This window comes from Equus caballus, chromosome 8 (assembly GCF_041296265.1).
Source record: "Equus caballus isolate H_3958 breed thoroughbred chromosome 8, TB-T2T, whole genome shotgun sequence".
NCBI classification, from domain to species: Eukaryota; Metazoa; Chordata; class Mammalia; order Perissodactyla; family Equidae; genus Equus; species Equus caballus.
The window spans coordinates 53,936,276-53,952,749 of NC_091691.1; the positions used below are offsets into that span (position 1 = coordinate 53,936,276).

The 16,474-nt window shown below is 42.6% G+C and overlaps 1 protein-coding gene across 5 annotated transcripts in view; it reads left to right on the forward strand.

The window, feature by feature from the left end:
- Nucleotides 1-16,474, forward strand: part of LAMA3 (laminin subunit alpha 3) — a 258,555-nt gene that overhangs the window by 169,110 nt on the left and 72,971 nt on the right. For 4 of the 5 annotated variants that reach the window (XM_023647570.2, XM_070220837.1, XM_070220838.1 and 1 more), the window contains 5 exons: nt 236-397; nt 2,740-2,838; nt 5,076-5,159; nt 11,223-11,453; nt 15,660-15,773. In XM_023647570.2, coding sequence (XP_023503338.2) covers nt 236-397; nt 2,740-2,838; nt 5,076-5,159; nt 11,223-11,453; nt 15,660-15,773 — 690 coding nt within the window. Of the gene's footprint in view, nt 1-235; nt 398-2,739; nt 2,839-5,075; nt 5,160-11,222; nt 11,454-12,352; nt 12,824-15,659; nt 15,774-16,474 lie in introns of those variants that run through there. The other variant, XM_023647568.2, reaches the window with a different exon arrangement.

The window sequence follows — 16,474 nt, forward strand, 5'->3', positions numbered from 1 at the left end:
ATCCCACATACGTTGGTCTCTGCCCCCCGAGAATTCCTGGTTGCAATGGGTCAGACGGGGGCAGCAGCAGGTGAGGGCTCTGTCATGGGAGTCTGAGGGCAAGCGCAAGAGGAGACACATAAAGGGAGCCTTTGAAGGATGATGGCCACCCCATGGGTCTTTCTATTCTGCATAATTCAGCCATTGCCAGAGGAGCCACAGGCACACGTTTCCATCCCTTGCTTCTGTGTTGCAGTTTGTGGATATGAGGGGCTGGCGCCTGGAGACGGCCGACAGAGCAGACATCCCTGTCTCCTTCAACCCGGGCAGCAGCAGTGTGGTTGCTGACCTCCAGGAGCTGCCCTCAACAGTTCACAGTGCGTCCTGGGTCGCACCTCTTTCCTACCTGGGGGACAAGGTAACGATGTCCCTTTGTTCCTCCGAACCCTCACTGTGCCTCCTCCATCCCTGTGTGAGCATTGTTTACTGGGTGTCTGGAAGGAAGCATCAGAAAGTTCAGGTTACTAAAACTGAAGAAATTAGGTTAACTACAAATGCAGAAGAGATGCTGCCTCCTGCTTGGAGGGCTGAGAATGTCCGAGCCTCAGGTACACCACGCGTTAGCTCACCAGCAAACGAAGCCATGAACCATGTTTTTCTCGATTTTTACTTAATGACGAAGAATTTTCTTCTAGGGAAATAACCATTTAAATAATATCTCTTTCAAATAGGACACGTCTGCTTTTAAATGCCAATGCTGAGAATTCTTTGTTGTTAAGCAGAAGAAAGGCTCCTTGTCAGGAAAACAAAAGCTGAAAAGTGACTCATGAGCTTATTAAAAGAAGTGCAGGATCCAGCAGTGCTCCGATTTCATTAGCAGAATCATGTGTGGTTAGTTAGATCCTCCTCAGGGAGCTTAGAAACTAGTTGCTCTTCCTTTGCTGCATAAATTGTTATTCCAGAGCCTGGCCGGCCACACTCATTTACGAGGACAGGAGTGTGGGCCCCTGCAGAAACATCGTCAGGTGACATATGCACCTAGGGGCATAGGGCAGAGCTTTTGAGAAGGGGTGGGTTTCACAGGGTCGGGCTCAGGTGATACCATATTCTCACCTTTAGAATGACTGAATAAGAGGGCCTTGTCTGCCTGAGGTCTCTAATTCTGTCTTCTGCTTAGAGCACTATGGGTTTTGACCTTCCAGTGTGGGGAACGTTGCTTCTTTCATGTAACCCCACTTCTCCCACACGTGGTACTCTGCTCACCTCCACATGGTGAGCCCAGGTACTGGTTCTCTATTACTGGGTAACAAATTGCCCCCAAACTTTGCAGCTTAAAGCAGCCAACAGTTATTATCTTGCACAGTTTCCGTGGATCAGGAATCTAGGAGTGAGTGGCTCAGGGTCTCTCATGAGGTTTCAGTCAAGCGGTCAGCCAGGGCTATGGCCATCTGGGACTGGAGGATGCACCTCCAGGCTCACCCCCATGGTTGTCAGCAGGCCTCTGTTCCTTGCTGGCTGTTGGCCAGAGGCATCAGTTCTGCATTACATGAGGCCCTCCATGGCTACCTGAGGGTCCTCATGACATGGCAGCTGGCTTCCTCTAAAGAACTGACAGAGATAGAGATAGATAGGTAGATAGATGACTGATAGATAGACAGATAAAGAGAGACTGAAAAACTCAAGAGAGAAGCTGCAATCTTTTTATAACCTGATTTCAGAAATGATATACCCCCACTTCTGCCATTTTCTGTTCATTAGAAGCCAGTCGCAAAGTCTCAGCCCACCCTTGGGGAGGGGAATTAAGCTCCATCTCTTGCAGGCCAGCGTATCAAAGAATTTATGGACATATTTTTAAAACCACCTCAGCCCGTCAAAAAGGCAATACGTAATCTCAGTAAGATGACTCAAGATGTTGCTTGGAATTCTTCCAGACTCTAAGGTCATAATGTGAAGCTTTTTCAGGTTGTAGCTTCTAGGGAGGAACTTCAGTGGGTTGGGAGCCCGGCAGTGCTGCTCTTTCTCCCCGGCTCTGAGTTATCTGCATTCTCCAGTAGGGGTACTTTGCGCTGCCTGCGCTGAGGTGATGTTACCTCTGACTTCCATCCCCCGGTTACTCCTTCCTTCTTGATTCGTTTTTACTTTAAGGGTGGTGGGTATCAGGACCAGAGGTGAAGTTGCTGTCAGGAAACCTTGATCACTCACCTCCACATCTCCGCCTCCATCATGCTATTTACGAAGCACTGAGAGAAGGTCTGTCTACCTAATGGAGTAATCAGAGATGGCTTATGTACCCAGGAGAACGCATAATAGTCACCATCTGCTCTCAGGGGAAGTTTTTTTGAAAATTTACTTTTAGAGGTTCGTTTTGTGAGATATTAATCAATTGTGTCAGATAAATAAGGAACCAATGCCCTAGATTTCTTAGAATAGCTAGGAATTAAATGAACATTTGAATTTAGTAGTCATCTAGATTAAAGAGATATCTTTTTCTCTGTGACTGTTATTTTTCTTTTTAATAGAAGTTTCTTCTTGCATGTAAAACTCAGTCATGTTCATGCTAAACATTTTAATTGATATAAAATGTTATAGAGTAGAAAGTTAAAATACTATTTTCAATTCCATTCTCTAGAGATGACCACTGTTAACAGGTTGACTGTGTATCTTTCCAAATCTTATGTGCCTATGTACTTTTTGTGTGGTTTAATACTGCCATAGTCTCTGTAAATGCTTGTGCTGTTGATCCTATTGTTTCAATTTTAGGTTTCCTCATATGGTGGCTTCCTCACTTACCAAATCAAGTCCTTTGGCCTACCTGGTGACATGGTTCTTCTGGAAAAGAAGCCAGATGTGCAGCTTACTGTAGGTATCAGAACACGACCCAAGTGGCAGGAAGTGGCAGTTGCTGTTGGCGCTGATCCAACTTTAGGACATCTTGATAAGAGGCCTACGCAGAGTTTGCATTAAATCATTTCCAATTTTTCATAGAAACTAAAAGGAAAGTTGATAGCGTGTCGCACCTCCTCAGGATCCTCTGCCCCTGACTGTCCCAGCCCCAAATGGTTTCTCTTTTCTCCCTTCCCAAAGTACTTAACTGTATCTCACCCTTGCATCTCATAAGTTACTACCTCATGTTAAACTTTCTTTTATGTCTCTATCATTCAGTTTAGTCTCACAAATGTTTTTTGAGCCCTTCCTGTTTGCACGGCCACATTGCCGGGCTCATAAAGGACAGGTGATCCCTGTCCTCAAAAAAAAGAGTAATCTAAGAGGGGAGAAGAGAGAAATATACAAATAGCTACAATCCACTGAACAGTAAGCATCTGAGGCGAAGTCCAAACGAGACTGTGAAACTGGGGTCCAAGTGGGGCCTTACGCAGGTGAGAGGCCCTCAGAAGGTTTCATGGAAAAGGTTAGTTTTGAGCCAGGCTTTTAAGCCTGGGCATGAGAGAAGAAGCACCCTTCCAGAGGCAGAGACTAAGGTGAACAGAGGCAGAGGGGCAGGGCTCAAAGGGCGACCAGTCCAACTTGGCTATATTATCAGTGTGTGCCAGGTCACTGAAAACAAACCTGGAAGGGTAGGAAGGAGGAGGTTTACTGCTATTATAAGGAATTTGGACTGATGTAGACAGTGAGGAGCCACTTTGGGTTTTTGAGAAGAAAAGTGACGTCACACACTGTGCCAACCACACAATCCAGAACTACAATCTAGAAAATTCCTTGGGAGCACAGGCAATGTCACATCCTGCACTGAGTCCCCTACAATGTAGGGCATAGAGCCTTGAACATAGACTGGGGTGTCATCATCTGAGTTTGACTCTGTTTCTGGTTTGTGTGCTGTGATTAATGCAATGCAATTACAGCTTCCTGAAGAGTTTTCTTGTGTCCTTCACTGTAAAATAGGGACTAGCAAGTCTCACACACAGATCTTGTCACAGCTGAGGGCCTCACGTTCTGGTGGGTTTTTGTGTTCAGCCACTGCTGTGTGGCTTTTTGTTTTTATTAGCACCCAAATCTATCGAGCTGTTGTTTTAAAACCTCAAAGGAACGTTTGCAAAACTTCTTGAAAATGAAGCACCAAAGAGTTTAGAGTTACAGTCTAAGGAAAACTAGCTGTACAATAAAAATTTTGTCGTGGCAATGCTGTATTTCAGTTTCATTATTTTAGCAGGGCGTCTCAAGCTCAGGCCACTAGCATGCCTATATTTTACTGCCAAAGAGTTTATTACACCAACTGTTGGAATTCACAGAGAAGCGAGAACCAAAATTTTTTCTTAATCTTACCTTCAAAGATGGAAAATAATTTCGGCTCTTGAAACATTTACTCTGCCGCTTTGTTCCACACCACTGTAATTAAGAGCCTATGAGGCATGTTTCTTGGATTAAGCTTTTCAGTGATTTGTGATCGCAGATAATGCTCTTCTTTCTGAAACACCACCCTAATGAAACGGAACCTTTTGGGTTTGGCGCTACAACAGAAAAGCTGGGGCTTTCGTGTGGGGTTTGGGGTGGGGATGCTGATGGTGGGTGCTGACCTTCTCCTTATGCCCTGTTAGGAGTCCCTCAAGAGCCACTGTAGTGGGGAAGGAAGTGCAGAGGCTGAGAGTGAGTGAGGCTGGATCCTGCAGGGTGTAGGCTGCGTGGCCAATTCCTCCTCCACGTGCCAGCTCTGTGGCTCCCTGGCTCTGCAAGCTGCACAGCCGACCCTGCCAACCCTTCTGCCCTGCCCACCCTCCTCACCAGCCCACCCACCAAAGCACTTTCCTGCTACCACAGTCTGGTCCTACAGGCAGTGATGCAAACAGCACCTCATGCATTGACTGCAAAGCATGTTGTTTGTTTGTTTGTTTTTAACTTTCCCATCTTTTTAGCCACTTTCAGTCAAGAGGATTTTCCTGGTGTATCCTATTTGTTAAAATGCACTGTATAAGGGATTCTGTTTCCACATCACTAATCCGTTTGTCAGTTCATTTCATGACTAGTTTTTAGAATCAGACATTTCATGTAATGCAGATCCATAGAAATTTGTTCTTAGATCAGTTATAAACCTCACAACATCCCAATCAAGGCACTAACACATCATGCTTTCCTTTAAACAGGGTTACCACATGTCCATCATCTATGAGGAGCCAAATAACCCACGGCCAGACCGGCTGTATCACGGGCGAGTGCAGGTGGTGGAGGTAAAGGGATAGCATACAGAAAATGGTTCTTGATGATCCTTTTGTTCTGTGACGGGGCTTTCAAGCAATTGTGATTTTGACTTATGATTTAAAATATTAATTATATTTATACAAATATAGTTTATATATATAAATTTAAAATATACAGAGTTCATCCTCACAGGGCCTGGTCTGTACTATCTTTATGGCACTTAGTAGTCTCTCTCCTGTTTTACAGTTAATTATCCTTGTCTCATGACCCTCTGAGCTTGTAAATGCTACGATGTAGCTCCCTCTCGTCCTCAAGCCTCCTTGAGTGGCTGACAAATGCTTGGGATGAATGGATAGAAAAGCCACAAAAACATCTAACACCAAAATAAATAAGAATAACATAGATAAATAAAGGAAAGCTGATCAAGTTAGAAAACATCGTATTGCATTTACTTCGTTATGACAATTCCTTTAAAATAGTATTCAATTTCTATTATTCAATCTGTCCAATATCTCAAGGTGATACTTTTTCAAGTACCCTGAACTCACAAATACATTTTAAGATTTCTATACTGGTTTCTATATATTCTGTGTATTCCATCCATACAATGGAGTCCTATTTGGCAATAAATGAAACAAAGTGTTGATACCTACCACAACATGGATGAATCTCAAAACCATTACACTGAACAAAAGAAGCATCACAAAAGATCACATACTGTGTGATTCTGTTTATATGAGAGGGGTGACACCAGCAAAAATGGCTGAGTAAGAACCTTCAAAAATTCTCTCTTCCATAAAAGCAATAGAAAACTGGCGAAAATGGTCAGAAACAACTATTTCATAACTCTTGGAATTAACCAAAGGCTTGCAGCAATCTGGAAAGCATTTATTCAAGAAAAATGGCTGAATCTTAGTAAGAACATCAAGCTTTGTGATAGTCAACTTGCTCTATTTCCATCATCTTTTCCAGCTCCATAGTAGCCTTGAAAATCAACAGCCTACAGTCAAAGTGAAAGCCAGCAGGTTGGCAGCCACTTGAAGGGAAAGAGTGGGATTAGAGCTTCTCAAAGACTCATTCACAGAGAACTGTCATGATTTGACCTGTCTGGAGGTTTTCTGGAAGATGCCACTTCCAAGGCGGTCTTCGTTTGACTGGAGTCGGAACTCTCCCAGTATGAAAAACCTTTTTCCTGAGGGTGTTGTTGAAAACATTTAGAGGAAATTGTTTAACTTCTTGGCTGCCTGAAATAGTGGACAACAGTTGGTCAAACAAGAGGCTAATCATAAAACTTAAAATAAAAAGCTGGGGGGATGAGATGTCCATAGAAGCTTTGAAGAGCTCCAGCACAATCCTGGGAATGTAGAAGGCCATGCATACTCAGGGCCGTTCGCATGCTCCAGAAAGCCCTGAGAAGGCCTTAAGCCCTCACCTCTGGCTGACCTTGAGGCTCTCTGCAAGCAGAAAGTGAAGGCCAAAGCAGAGTTGTCAGCTGCCCAGCTGAGTGTTGAGGGGTCCCCCGTCATGCACACAGAGCACTTTTGCAAAGACTAGGAGACTTTTTGGTTCCAGGCATTTAACGAAATCTCTGTCTAATCATTAGCTGACCACAAAGCTAACCAAGCAGAGACTTTAGTGGCCACACATGACAAAGAATACAGACTTTACAGAGTTAGCTCAGGAAAGTCACAACAAAGACACAAGCAACAATAATAAACAGCAGTGGCAACAAATCCTGGGGAGGGGAAGACTATGGTTTCCTGAGTTGCCACATTATATTGTTTTAAATATTCAATTTTCAACCAAAAAGTTATGAGACATGCAGAGAAACAAGAAAGTATAGTCCATGCACAGGGGGAACAAAGCAATAAATAGAAACTGTCCCTGACGAAGCCCAGAACTTAGACTTACTAGAAAAAGACTTTAAATCAACATTTTAAATATGTCAGAGATCTAAAGGACACCATGTCTAAAGAACTAAAGGAAAATATGAGAACAGTGTCTCAGCAAATAGGAAATACCAATAAAGAAATATAAAATATATAAAAGAATCAAATAGAAATTCTAGAGTTGAAAAGTGCAATAACTGAAATGAAGAATCCACTAGAAGGGCTTCTTTGGACTGAATTATTTCCCCTCCAAATTCATACGTTGAACCCCTGGCCCCCATTGTGGCTGTATTTGGAGTTAAGAACTAATTAAGGTTAAATGAGATCTTAAAGGTGAAGCTGTGGTCTGATAAGATTAGTGTCAGTATAAGAGGAGACACCAGAAAGCTCACTGTCTCTGTGCTCCCTGTGAGGACACGGTGAGAAGGCAACCAACTGCAAGTCAGGAAGAGAGTTCTGACTAGGAACCAAATTGACTGGCATCTTTTTTTTTTTTGAGGAAGATTAGCCTTGAGCTAACATGTGCCACCAATCCTCCTCTGCATTTTTGCTGAGGAAGACTGGCCCTGACCTAACATCTATGCCCATCTTCCTCGACTTTACATGTGGGATGCCTGCCACAGCATGGCTTGACAAGCGGTGTGTAGGTCCATACCCGGGATCTGAACCAGCGAACCCCAGGCTGCCAAAGTGGAACATGCAAACTTAACTGCTGCACCACCAGGCTGGCCCCTTGCCTGGCATCTTGATCTGGGATTTCTAGCCTCCAGAACCAAGAAAAGAAATTTCTGTTGTTTAAGCCTATGTTAAGTTTATAGTATTTTGTTATGGCAGCCTAAGCTAACTAAGATAAGGGCTCAACAACAGATTTGAGCAGGCAGAAGAAAGAATCAGCTAACTTGAAGAAGGTCAATTGAGATTATCCAGTCTGAGAAAAAGAAAGAAAAAAAAATGAGGAAAAACAAACAGACTCTGAAAGATATGGGTCACAGTCAAATGTAACAACATGTGCATAATTGGAGTGCCAGAAGGACAAGAGAGAGAGAAAGGGGAAGAAAAAATATTTGAAGAAATAATGGCTAAAACCTTCCAAAATTTGATGAAAATCATTAATCTACACATCCAAGCTCAACAAAGTCCAAGTAGGATAAATACACGAGACCCACACACAAAGACATCGTAGTAAACATTCTCAAAGACAAAGAGAGTCTTGAAAGCAACACAAGAGAAGCACTTCACATACAAGGAGTCCTCAATAAGAGTAACAGCTGATTTTTCACCAGAAACCATGGAAGTCAGAAGGCAGTGCAATGATGTTTTCAACATACTGAAAGAAACACACCATCAACAAAGAATTATATGTCGAGCAAAATGTCTTTCAAAAATGAAGGAGAAATGAAGACATTCCATTCTTAACAAAACAGAGAATTCATCACTGGCCAACCTTTCTTACAAGAAATGCTAAAGGGAATCCTTCAGACTGAAATGAAAGGACACTATAGACAGTACCTTCAATCCACATCACATACGAAGAACACTGGTTTGGTAACTACATAGGTTAATATAACAGGCAGTATAAATGTATCTTTTGTTTGTAACTCTTTTTTTTTTTTTTCTGTCTGACTTAAAAGACAACTGCATAAGAGCATAATTATAAATGTGAGTTGATGGTCATACAATGTATAAAGATGTAATTTGTATGACACAAAGGAACAAGGGAGGAAAGGAAGTGAATAGAAGCAAAGTTTTTGTATACTGCTGAAATCAAGTTGGTATTTATACAAATTGTCCAGCATGGAAAAATCCATAGAGACACAATGTAGAGTAGTGTTTGCTGGGGGCTGGCAGTTGGATTGGGAGTAACTACCATGGGCACAAGGGTTCTTTTTGGGGGAATGAAAATGCTCTAAAATTACATTGTGGTAATGGTTGTATACTTTTATAGATTTACTAAAAATTGTACACTTAAAATGAGAGAATACCATTGTATGTAAATCATACCTCAAGCTGTTAAAAATATAAGTTAAAATTGTAGAAGTATTATGTTTATATGTTAATAATAATAGCTACCATTTATTGAATGTCTGCTACATGCTAGGCACTATGCCGAACACTTTATATACATTATATCATTTCATATACTTTAATCCTCATGATAGTCCTGAGATTAAGTAGTAGTATGCCCATTTAAGAGACGTGGAAACTGAGTTCGAAGGAGGCAACAGAATATAAAAGGTTAAAAGTGCAGGCCTTTACATGAAAAGATGCCCAACATCACTAGTCATTAGAGAAATGCAAATCACAGCCACAGTGAAATATCACCTCACACTCATTTGGATGCTACTATTTAGAAAAAAAGAAAAACAGAAAACAAGTGTCAGTGAGGGTATGCAGAAATTGGAACACTTGTGCACTATTGGTGAAACTGTAAATGGTGCAGCCATTGTGGAAAACAGTATTGAGGCTCCTCAAAAAATTAAAAATAGAATTGCCATATGATCCAGCCATCCCACTTCTGGGTGTATATCCAAAAGAATTGAAAACAGGATTTTGAAGAGACATTTGCACACCCATGTTCATTGCAGCATTATTCACAATAGATAAGAGGTGGAAGCAACTGAGATGTCTATCAACAGATGAATGCATAAAGAAAATGTGGCATATACATACATTGAAATATTATTCGGCCTTAAAAAAGAAAGATATCCTACCCAGCCATCCCACTACTGAGTATCTATCCAAAGACCTTGAAATCAGCAATTCCAAAAGTCCCATGCACCCCTATGTTCATTGCAGCATTATTTACAATAGCCAAGACGTGGAAGCAACCAAAGTGCCCATCAACTGATGACTGGATAAAGAAGATGTGGTATATATATACAATGGAATATTACTCAGCCATAAAAAAGGATACAATCGTCCCATTCACAACAACATGGATGGACCTTGAGGGTATTATGTTAAGTGAAATAAGCCAGATAGAGAAAGACAATCTCTGTATGACTCCACTCATATATAGAAGTTAAACACATGGACAAAGAGAACAGATTAGTGGCTACCAGGGGAAGAGGGGGGGAGTGGGGGGTGGGCACAAAGACTGAAGTGGTGCACCTACAACACGAGTGACAAACAATAATGCACAACTGAAATTTCACAAGGTTGTAAACTATCATAATCTTAATAAAAAGTAAAAAAAAAAAAAAAAAAGAAATCCTGTCACATGCTAGAATGTGAATGAAACTTGAGAACATTATACTAAGGGAAATAAGGAAGTCACTAGAAGACAAATACCACATGATTCCACTTATATGAGGTATTTAAAGTACTCAAATTCATGGAGAAAGAAAGTAGAATGGTGGTTGCCAAGGGCTTGGAGGAGGAGGAAATGGGAGTTATTGCTTAATAGGTTCAGAGTATCAATTTTACAAGATGATGAAGCTCTGGAGATCTGTTGCACAACACTGGGCATATGGCTATCACCATTGTACTGTGCACTTAAAATGGTTAAGGCACTGGCCCAGCGACGTTGTGGTTAAGTTCTCACGCTCTGCTGCAGCAGCCCAGGGTTCACAGGTTCAGATCCCAGGTGCAAACCTACATCCCGCTCATCAAGTCATACTTTGGCAGTGTCCCACATACAAAATAGAGGAAGATTGACACAGATGTTAGCTGAGGGCAAATCTTCCTCACCAAAAAAAAATAATAATGATAAGGTTAAGATGGTAAATTTTATGTTATGTGCTTTTTACCATCATAAAAATAAAATAATATGAATGTGTATATGCAAGAAAAGAGTGTACCTTCTGTCACAATTATACACCTTGAATTAATGGTCTGAGCTGCATGACTCAATTTCCATATGCTTCTCTCCTATACCCTTCTCACTCACTTTGTGCTTGTACAAACAAAAGTGCATTTTAAAATAAGCATAACACTGGGACATTTTATTTCATTTTATTCTTCCTTATTTCCTGTCTTCATTTTCTTCCCCTTTCTCGTGGCACTCTCCCTTTTTGGGAATAATCCAGGACATCTGACTTCTGAATGTAAATCCACTATCTTCTACTTACCCATCTTATTTTATTTTCTCTTATGCGTCGTAATTGTCTTTTTTTTTTTATTTGTTCTGGGCATCTGCCTCTTTGAAAGCCCTGGAAGTGAGCTGGCCTAAGGCAGACCTTCTCTCTCTGTTTTCACATGTAGGGAAACTTCAGACACGCCAGCAGCGGGGCCCAGGTGTCTCGGGAAGAGCTGATGATGGTGCTGTCTAGACTGGAAGGTGTGCGCCTCCGCGGCCTCTATTTCACCGAGACGCAGCGGCTCACTCTGAGCGGGGTGGGGCTGGAGGAAGCTTCTGACACGGGAAGTGGACGTAGAGCACAGAATGTAGAGATGTGTGCCTGTCCCCCTGACTACACTGGTGACTCATGTCAGGTAGGAAATTCTCTGGTAACAGAAGATTCCCCCGGGGGACTCCTGTGCCTGGCTTTCCTGGCTGCTCTTCAACACCACTGCACATTCTGGGGCACTCTGCCCATTGCACAAGTTTCTGCTGGGCTATAGCTTCTTTCTTACCTGGACCACTTCCAGGTATTGAATATCACAAATCACAAATGTCTCAAAATCCGTAGGCAAGCCGCCAGAGCGCCATAGATCCGGGGGTTGTAGAAATCAGGACTCTCCCAGAAGTAGGAAGGAGACCGCCAGTGAGCATCCCAGTATTTGAGCCACTGCTTTCCCAGTAGCTGACCCAGGGTTCTTATGCCTTTCTCTAACCCAGGGCTCCCTCCAACCACCCACCCCGCAGTGGAGCTACAGTTCAAAGAATATCCTGATTCTTCGAGGGGAAATCGCAGTCCAATTTTCTAGCTCACAGCAGGTCTTCATTTGAGGCCCCATTGACTCAATTTGTTCTCTGGTGATTAAAAGTGCCATGAAATGAAATTATTTAATATCTCAAGCTGTAGATATGTTCTCTTCCTGAAGATAGGGAGGGAAGCACAATGGTTAGTACAATTATTAGGAAATAGCAAGCATTGTCATTCTGTGTGTTCCGTACACCCAGCATCTAAGACGACACCCTTCGTTTTATCTCCTGATCCCTTGATAGCAGGAAACCCCCAAGGTGATCTGCACTTAAGAGTTCCTAGTTGTTTAACCTGCAAATATATTACCTGCCATGGTTTTCCAGGGACCCCTGTCTTATAGCATTTAGTCCACAGGGGCTGACATTTTTCTTCTCCCTGCCCTCCATCTCTTTCCAGCCCGATTAAACACGTAGCCCAAGGGAAAGAGTGGAATCTCTGGATTAGCACCCTCAGGCCCAGGGCGTGTTCTTTGCGCGTGACTCAGCCTGTGATTTACAGCTGCTCTAATCGCTAGGGCTGTCTGCGGGGCGAGGTGGGTGGAAGGTAATGCCTGCCCCACCTCGCAGGAATTACAGAGCGGTGCGCTTCCCGGTGGGACTGTTATGTGTGCTCTCTCACCGGCTGACTCATGGGTGAAGTTTACAGGTGGGGCCTCCTGCCGCAGACAGCCTGCCGTACCTGAGTCAGGCAGGCCTGGGCACCGAGCAGGAAGGGCAGGTATAAGAGGAAGAGGCAGAGGTTTGTGCGCAGCCAGCAGGACACCTAGGGACCAGGATGCCCCCAGCAGTGAGGTGGTCCGCGGGATGGCTTTGGATCTTTGGGGCAGCCCTGGGGCAGTGTCTGGGATACGATTCACAGCAGCAAAGGGTAGTGTTTCTTCAGCCTCCCGGTCAAAGCCATCTGCAAGCAAGTTATTCGGAGTTTAAACCCAGCCAGGTAACGTCCCTTTTGAATTTTGGTTTGGGATGGGGAAGCGTTCCCAGCTTTGTGACATTTTAAGTTAGGGTGATGACAGAGTAATGGGTGGGCTAGGGGAGGGGCGGCTGGCCTCCCCATCCCGTTGACTGGCAGGGTTTATTACAGTGCCTGACAGATTGCTCTTCTGAGCTGTTCACCACAAACCCCATAAACATCAGCCCACCTGGGAATGCTGAGAGAGCTAAGAATTTAAATGCTTGTGCGCTGTTAATCTGCTATGAAACTTTGTGCCCTTTTGAGAGTATCCCAAGCCTCAGGACAAAAGAGTCTAATGCCTGTAGGCTTCCAAATTCTGCTTGGAAGAAAAATTACCCATAAATTAAATTATGAGAATCAGTGAAATCCGTGTTATAAAAAAGTGATGAGATCAAGTTTGTATAATACCTAACAGACATGCTTTAATTTGCCAGGCATTAAACACTCATAAATTCTGCTCTCTCTCTCCTTAAACTCCCTGGATGTTATATGTGTACTCAAAGAGAGATCCTCTGGCTGCTGAAATAACCCTTGGAAACCTGATAGGAACTAATTTTCTCATTTGTTCTATGAAAGTTTATTGGAAAAGTTAGCCTGAAAAATTATCACTTAAAAAATGGTTAGTTGCAAAACTCCTTTACTGAAATAATATATTAGGATGCATTCATTTTCATTTGGAGTAAATCTTCAATACAATCTGAATGCTTGAACTGAATTTTTTGTAAAATGTGGAGTTTGAGTGCTTTATAGAGGTAAGGAAATGGCTGTAGTTCAGTAACTGACAAACGTTCTGAGAGTCACATGACACCTAAGTCTTGCTTTCTCTGTTTCTAACCAAAAGGAAATTAAGATGGGTGATTTAACTTTAATCAGGATAGACTGTCCTTCCCCCAAAGCATGTTTAATTAAGACTTCCATCGGGCATGTTGTCATAAATGAACCAGATATATTGATTTATTTGGGTAATTTGTTCCTTAGCCAACATGATTATTTTATAAGCATGAAATGTGATATATGGTGCTAATTATAAGGTACTTGCCACTTATTAGTAGAAATTATTTGTTCATAGATGTGATTACGCCATCATTGGCTGACTTTCCCTCAAACATCTCTTTGTCGTGCTTTCAGCTAAAGAACATTCCTTTCATACTTTGATTCTCTTTTAGACAAGCCTATTCATATAACACATAAAGTAATCTAATTTTTTGCAATGTGTTCTTTTGCCTAAACATGGTTTCTAATAGCTTAAGGGAAAAATATATTGGAAGTTAGAGTTGTGCTATTGTGTATGATTTGTAGTCATTGGTGATTCTGGAGGAAACTTCTGGCAGCAACTGGAATAGTCCACTCTGGGGAGCATATGAGGCTTCCTTCTCCAGCCTTATCACGTTGGCTTCTTTCTCCCCTCTTGACCAGGTAGAGGCATTTATGGCCATGGATGAACGAGAATAAACAGTTCAGTTCAAGGTCTCCCTTCACTGTAGTTTCAGAGTCTTACAGACATATGTGTTGTTTGAAGAGGATTAGATAAAAGATGGTCTTTTATCTTGAAATGTTAATTTTTCCTGATGCTTTAAAGATAAGGCATAGAGGAGACAGGTGAAAGAAACTAAAGACAGCATCTGATTTTTTTTTTTTTTTTTTTTTTTTTTTAAAGATTTTATTTTTTCCTTTTTCTCCCCAAAGCCCCCCGGTACATAGTTGTATATTCTTTGTTGTGGGTCCTTCTAGTTGTGGCATGTGGGACGCTGCCTCAGCGTGGTTTGATGAGCAGTGTCATGTCCGCGCCCAGGATTCGAACCAATGAAACACTGGGCCGCCTGCAGCGGAGTGCGCGAACTTAACCGCTCAGCCACGGGGCCAGCCCCAGACAGCATCTGATTTTAGTCAGTGCACTGATTTGCTCTGCCAGAATAAAGAAAGTATCCATAATTCTCTTTAAAGACAGAAATCTAAATAATGTTTAATGGCTAGCGAAAGAATAGTTGCTTTTTTTTTTATTGGGGGGCATTCTTAACTAGAATCCTTTCTTAAAAAATATCAGTTCATTCAAAGAAAACCATCATTATTTTCATCCATATGAAAAATACTAACGTGTTACACTGGAAAGAGACAATATACTGGAGATAGAAATAATGAAAGCAATATTGAACAAGAGAAGAAGACCACACCTGAGGAGATTCCATGAAGCTGGGTCTTTGTGTGTTCAGTCAGAACCAACATCCCTGCAAAGTTCTGTATGAAAATGCAAGCCATGACTCCCCTGGGCTCCCTGTTGCCCATAGACTGGTGAGTGGCAGTGAAATGATTCCACCAGTTCTGCCATATTGTGTAGATCCCAATGAGGACTCCTATACCCCGTTCCCACACTGCTTCCTCCACCAGCCCAAACCGAGGTTTGGAGAGGGAGTACCTACCCAAACAGAACTTGAGGGGATTTGCTTAGAGATCCTCCCCCACTAAGGACTGAGGTCCTGATCCTCTTTGTTCCTTCACCATTCCATCCCTCCGCTCACCCTCTAAACAGTTGGGGTGAGGGGGAGAGGAACCCACGTCCACCCTCCACACTTCCCCTTTCTCTGAATTCCCCACCTCACGTCTCCCACTCGGGCACAAACACACATTCTCTCCTTGCCATGGGAACAACATAGAACCTGACAGAAAAAAGCAAGTGGACCTGGCTAGTGTTTAAAAGTAGAAATCCACACACAGACTAAAGGAAAGAAGATAAAAAAGTAAATGCTTGATAGAATTGTCACGTGCTTTGGGTAATCATTTTCTTTCTTTGTATTGACTAAACCTTTTGTTTGAAAAATAGGGTTGTAGCCCCGGATACTATCGAGATAACAAAGGCTTATATACTGGACGGTGTGTTCCCTGCAGTTGCAATGGACATTCACATCGATGCCAGGATGGCTCAGGAATATGTATTGTGAGTAAACTGATGCTCTGATGCTACCAGCAGGCAATCTGTGTCTCCCCATTCCCCACTACTAGGCTCTGGGACACCAAATGTCACATCCCCTGCCAGACCCTAAATAGAGCTTGCTATGTAAATATAGAAGGCTCCAGTGTGATTAGGATGAATTATTTTACACTCCACTTTTTCTTCCATTTTAACATGTGCCCTCAGAGAACTCCTGTCTGAACAACTGAATTACACATTAGCTTCTAAATCTCTGCTTCATTAAATGGTTTTAATGGGTGGATTCTGGGACTTAACTCTTGCTGGAATATTACAAATCAGAGCCACTGCTTTGGGCCCTAATTTTGTTGGGGTAGCAGGAGGTTGCAGGAGGGGAGCCTTGTTGCTCTCAGATGAGCAGGAGCTCAAGAAAGTAATCGGGTAGAAGGAGATGCTATGAAAGGTTTAAGGCTCACACTCAGTCAAACACAAACCCTCCACAGCTGCCAAGACAAAGCCGATCTATGTGGGAAGACAGCTGAGGGGAGTCCTTGCTGTCCGTGGCTCGTCCACCAGAAAACAATCTTCTTTTGCAATATTTTAGAAAATTCTCCCAGAGAAAATTAGATTCTCAGGAAATTTTCCTTTTGCGTAATGAAGCAGAATGGTTTTTATTCTGCTGCCTTCCTCCCTTTCATCAGAGATCCTCTCCCTGGCAGCCAGGGTGT